Source organism: Enhydra lutris, unplaced genomic scaffold (genome assembly GCF_002288905.1).
Source record: "Enhydra lutris kenyoni isolate GAN:26980312 unplaced genomic scaffold, ASM228890v2 scaffoldscaffold7, whole genome shotgun sequence".
Lineage (NCBI taxonomy): Eukaryota > Metazoa > Chordata > Mammalia > Carnivora > Mustelidae > Enhydra > Enhydra lutris.
The window spans coordinates 22,355,059-22,361,058 of record NW_019154091.1 but is presented as its reverse complement, the minus strand read 5'-3'; the positions used below and the strand labels follow the sequence as shown (position 1 = coordinate 22,361,058).

General features: G+C 33.2%; 1 protein-coding gene across 1 annotated transcript in view; it reads right to left on the bottom strand.

The window, feature by feature from the left end:
- Positions 1-220: 220 nt before the first annotated feature.
- The window catches only part of LOC111142254 (pro-apoptotic WT1 regulator), a 112,061-nt gene continuing 106,281 nt past the window's right edge, over positions 221-6,000 (bottom strand). The window contains exons 4-6 of the mRNA XM_022495299.1: positions 5,809-5,953; positions 3,702-3,806; positions 221-1,377 (exon numbers count right to left, since the gene is read on the bottom strand). Of these exons, the coding sequence (XP_022351007.1) occupies positions 1,291-1,377; positions 3,702-3,806; positions 5,809-5,953 (337 nt within the window). The 3' untranslated portion in view covers positions 221-1,290. The remainder of the gene's footprint in view (positions 1,378-3,701; positions 3,807-5,808; positions 5,954-6,000) is intronic.

Below are 6,000 nucleotides of genomic sequence, written 5' to 3'. Positions count from 1 at the left end.
AAAAAGTTAGTAGGCTACCCAAAATGAATTTTACTATGTTTAACTGGACAAAACAGCATTAGTATACTGTTTGGGATTCAATTATCAGACAGACATTTCTTAATGTTTATATATTTTAAAAGAGGGGGTTTTCCTTACTCAACATGAAAATTTAATATACAACTCTAAACACTAAATGATATTTAATAGAAAATTTATATACTTCAAAAATTTTAAAAATTGTTTTTAAAAATCCAATGTTAGGAAGAAAATCCCTTAAATTTGAGGTAGGGGAATAATTCTCTCAAATGAGAATAACTGTATCACAGTATTATTCTCCAAGTTAGAAATAAGCAAAGTATTTTGATACTATTTCTGTTTATGTATTGTTTTTGTAAATGTAAGTATAAATGTTTAAAGTGTGGATAAATATTTTGGTTTTGTTTTTAATGCAAATGATAATTAAAAATATAAATTTTTTTCTTTTATATTGAAATTGTACACACTCTCCTGGAATGATGAGTTAACAACTTTTTAAATATTCCATGTTCATTTATAAACCTTGGAATAATAAAAAACATAGTACCTACATAAGAAATTTTACAATGAAATTACAAGTTTATGTTTTTCAGAAGCTAAAGTGATTTTAAATTTTTTTCGATTTTCAAACATAAAAATTGTATATTTTAATTTACTGTAGCACAATTCAAGTATTCTCTAAAATTTTTTATATTTAGCCAACTGGTACATGATATTAAATGACTTTTCATAATAGCTTTCCTTTTTAAAGGTGACTGTTAGTACAAAATGGTATGACACTCTATTACTCTAAGCTGCTTAGAATAAGTTGAAAGAACAAATGACAATAGACAAAGCCTATATGAGTAAATCAACAACACATAAGTTTGCACACATCAGTAATAAGGCAATTGCAGGTAATTCCCCAAAAGTATTTGAATCCATGTAAACAAAGACTATGTATATTCCTTTAGGGAGAAAACACACTACCATAGATAAAATATATTCAAATGGTTGTGACTTTAAACCATATATTATTTGAATACCACACAAAACCAAAAGAGGCATAACCGATCATTTTAATAACTGAAAGATGTTACTTATTGGTGAAACAGAAGGTTGATACTGTTTTGAAATAATGAAAAAGAAGTATTTTGAAAATAAACACCCACTGTTTTCTCGAAATAAATACACATACTTAATGTACTGCAGCATAGGAATATTATCCTAGCATTAACCATAACATTCAATCAGTAGTTTTAAAATGTTTTTCCACACTGGGTCTTGAATCTTCTACCTTGTTAGCTGACCAACAACTTTCAAAAGAGTTTTATTTTCCTGCTTTAGTTGTTCATTTTCATCTTCTATGTCATCTAGGTCCTTAAGCAAACAAAAAAGAAAATAACATAGGAGTTTTTTAAGTACTTAAAAATATTCTAAAGGTGATTAAAAAAAAACATTTTAAAATAAATACATTCAAAGATAATTCATACATGCACTTAATTTGGAAACAAGGACAAGTTCCAAAAACAACTTTAGAGGGAGTATGCCCCACACCTGAAGGGAGCACCCACTACTCAACTCCTTCTCATTACTTGCCAGATTTTTCATTTTTAAGAGAAATAAAAAATCAGAATTCTTTAATTGTGAATCTTCTAATTTTTAATCATTATAAACAGCTTAATTTTTTAGTTAAGAACAAACCCCCCCACCCCAAATTGAGGGCTAAACAAAATAAATATTTGGGCAGTATGAGGTTCAGGTCTCAGATAACAGCCTGTGTCAAATGTGACATCAGAAAGATCGAGGTACAAGTTCTGGATATACTCCTACCACCTTGTATGATCTTTAACAAGAGTGTATGTTGTGAGGTGAAAATCTGAGGAAGTGATAAAATGGACGCATACAGTAAAGGAGATCTGGAGCACAGAGAGTTGATCTGGTTCAATTCATGTTAGGTTCCTCCATAACATTTTGTTTGAGGAAAAGGTTTTTAAAGCTCAAAAAAAAGAAAGCCACTAAACTAAGTAATCATCCTCCAGCTTTAAAGGTATATGATTCCAGGTCTATGTTCCCTATGTTAATCCCAGCACCATATATACAACAATTTGGTAAAGATGAAGATAATCCACTCTAAGTTAGAAGAAACTATTTCAAGGCAGAATGCTTACTGATAGTTGTAAAAGCACATATTTTAGAATTATCCTTGTAATTCAAAATACTAAAACTTGGAGTAATCAATTTAAATTATAAGCATGCTACCAGATAGCAGCATTCTGATAAATTCAGCATACTGCCTTTGGACAATTATGTAAATGTTTTTAAAATGTGCAAAAATAGAATCTGCATTTACTCACAAACCAAATGAATGATGCTAGGGAACTTACCTGTTGAAAACAACAATAATATACAAGATTCTGAAAATTACTACAACTGAGACCTTTCCAAGATGTAGAATTAAGTAAGATATATTTCTGTATCATTACTAGATTATAAACTCTGTAAGAGCAGATGTTTTATTATTCTTTTTAATGCACAGTGCCCAAGACAGTACTAATACTACTTCAAAACTATTTTCATATTTTATTAAACCATATTCCAAAACCAGTAGAGGAACACCTGTGTTCTAAACCAAGATGAAAGACTGTCTACAAAATGGAAGAGCTCAGAATTAGGATTTTGGAATACCTGCTGTCAAATACTGGCTCAGATAGTTACTCTGTGATTACCACCTATGACCTTGAGCAAGTTAAACTAAGTTTTGCTGTCCTCATCTATTACCTATAGTTAATGCCTCAGAGCTTTATTTAGAATGGGTCTATATAATGAAGCCTCTTTATTGCCTCTTCTTTCATTGTTAGGGTCAAGACTCGATTAGGAATCTGTTTCCCTCCCCTCACCCCCAAGCAAACTTTTTTTTTTTTTTAAAGATTTTATTTATTTATCTGACAGACAGAGATCACAAGTAGGCAGAGAGGCAGGCAGAGAGAGAGGAAAGGCAGTAGGCTCCCTGCCGAACAGACAGCCCGCCGCAGGGCTCAATCCCAGGACCTTGGGATCATGACCTGAGCCAAAGGCAGAGGCTTTAACCCACTGAGCCACCCTGGCGCCCCAAACTTTTTCTCTTATCTAAATCATTCCAGTATGCAAAACTATGGAATCTTTTCTCATCAGCATTGCTTAAGAATGGCCCAGCACTAACACTTGCTTCTTAAGCAAAAAGTAAATTCTAGGGCTGAAAGCAAGAAAAAGAATTACAAAATAGTATAATAGAGACCTGGTAGAATGCTAAACTTAAGGGGGACGTGCACTAAGTACAACTGGGGGGAAAAAGGTGGTAAAACACAAAGACATTTCAAGTTTCTTATGGCAAGAAAGCAGCAAGTTTTGCTCTTCACTGAGGCAACTCTGTACCAATGTCCTTTTATGTGTGGTGGTGACCAAGCTGCCTCTCACCTCGACTCTAACAAAACACTAAACAAATCCATTCATCAGTCCATCCCCAAAAGAACAATAATAATTGAATACAACTGATAACTGGCCAGAGGAAATCAGTTTATAGAAAGAAATGATGATTCTTATTACTACAAATTACCATCCCTTTAACAAAATAATGAAATTGCATAATCTCTTCATATATATGTATTTTCATCCAACTGCCAGGAAAAAAAACAACTGTGAAACTGAAATGTGTGAATACTTACTCGATTTAACAAATCAATTTCTTCTTTGAGTTTTCCGATCATTTCCTCTTTATCTTGCATTAGTCTCACAAGTCTTAAGTTTTCTTGCCTTTCTCTTACTACTTCCTGGTAGATATAATTAATATGAAGTATTAATTGTGAAGTAACTGGTTGTTTTTAACCTTAAATGACATGTATCTGCCAAGTTTGGTGAAACACCTTAGATATATAAAGATTTCAATGGATTTCTTAAGTCACCTGGTGAGGGAAGGAAAAACCCAGCCTAGGAAAGACCCAAAGAATGAGAGGAATACAGGAGATGTAAGATATATTCCTTCTTCTTCTTTTTTTTTTTTTAAAGGATTTATATATTTTATTTGAGAGAGAGAGAGAGAGTGTGCCCCGGTAAAGGTGAGCATGGGCAAAAGGGGAGAGGGAAAGAATCCAAGCAAAATCCCAAGGCGGGGCTTGATCTCACAATCTATTAGATCATGATACGAGGAGGACCCAAGAGTCAGATGCTTAACCAAATGAGCCATCCAGGTGCCCCATATTTTGATTAAACTGATGTTTACACAATTCTTTAACAAACAGTAATACCCAATGACTTATCCTCTTTAGTTCATTACCACCATTAGTAATGATATATCTTATTTTTTAAATGAATAATATCCTGTTTGAAGAAATTCAAATATGTTATTCAAAATACAAAGTTTAAAGTGCACCTAGGTGGTGCAGTTGGTTAAGCCTCCTACTCAGGTAGTGATCTCAGAGCCCCTTGTCAGCTCCAAGCTCAGCGGAGGGTGCTTGGGATTCTCTCTCCCTCACTGCCTGTCCCTCCCCAACCAAATAAGTAAATAAATATATCTTAAAAACAAAACAAACCCACAAAGTTTAAGAAAAGGAGATGGCTCTGGAAAACTAAACAGAAAAACAATGGTTCTCAATGTTACCTGTGGCCCTACCAGTTAATGGATAAAATAAAGGAACTGAAATAGATTACTGGTTTTTAAACTTTTTTTTTTTTTTAAACAATGCAACACCTTTTTCAAAAAATGATTTAGAATCCAGGGCCTTGGGCGGGGTTGACTACCATGGGGGCAAAAGGAAAGCAGAACTGAAAAATTTTGCTCAGAATTTGACCTCTTTTCTGCTAGCCCTCAGAAAAAGCAGCCAGCGGGTCTCATTAAACAGCTGCTGCCAAACTACTCAGGACTGGATCCAAACTCATGTGGAACTGTAAAAGCCTTTCTAAAGAAAGCTTTTAAACTGGTTAGACTATGTATTCCTTTAAGTTTTTAACTTAAACTCACAGAAACTGGTATCAAAGCTGAAATATGAACTAAAAAACAATCATAATGCTATACAAATTTTTTAAAATTAAATTTCTACTTAAAGCAATCTTTGTATCACAGGGAATAATTTCAAGTCAGCAATACAAAACATTTTCAACAATCAGAAAGTAATCAGCACCGTTACCAACTTTACATATTAAATGTCGATAGAAAAAAAACCCAGAGACTGTATGGTTAATATATTTATGACAATATTCATTTGACTTGTTCTCAACTACACTCCTGAATAGGTCTATTCTGACAATTGTTTCAAACACCAAAGATGACTCTAAGCTCTAAACAAAACCCAGAAGAAAGTCTACAAATGATACACTATACAGATAATATAATAAACACACAGTAGGGCACACTACCAGCATAGATTTAGAATCATTTAAAAACAACGACTGTCTTTTAAAATGTTAGCGGTAACATGCAGCAGAATGGGAGTATACATTAAATATTAAGGAATACAAGAACTGGCTCCATTCCTAAAAGTTTTAACAACAGAACTGGATAGGAAGGTGTTAATGGAGTCAGAAAATGTCTAGCCACAATGTATCTGGAAAATATATACTTAAGACAGTGATTTAAAGATGCAACTTGACTATATATGGAAATACCAATTAACCCTAATGGTATCTTCCACTAGCACCTCTCATTCTTTTCCTTTTGTTGGCACTATCTCTCCCATACAAATTTCAATTTATTTTCTCAGCTGCTCTGAAGGTAAAAAAAGGAATCCCTACGGTATACAAAATTTATCAAATCTTAAAATAGTTTGTAATTCATACCTTTTCAAGATCTTCAATTTTCTTTTCCAACATGCTACTTGAGACCAAATTACCTGAAGCATTTGCATCCCTGTTATATCTGCTGAACCCACTTCTATCTGTTCGGGGATATCTACTTGAAACATCTTCTTCAGAGGCAGTTGTGCTATGGAAATAAAAAGATGTATTTATAAAAGTATCTAATACTCAGCA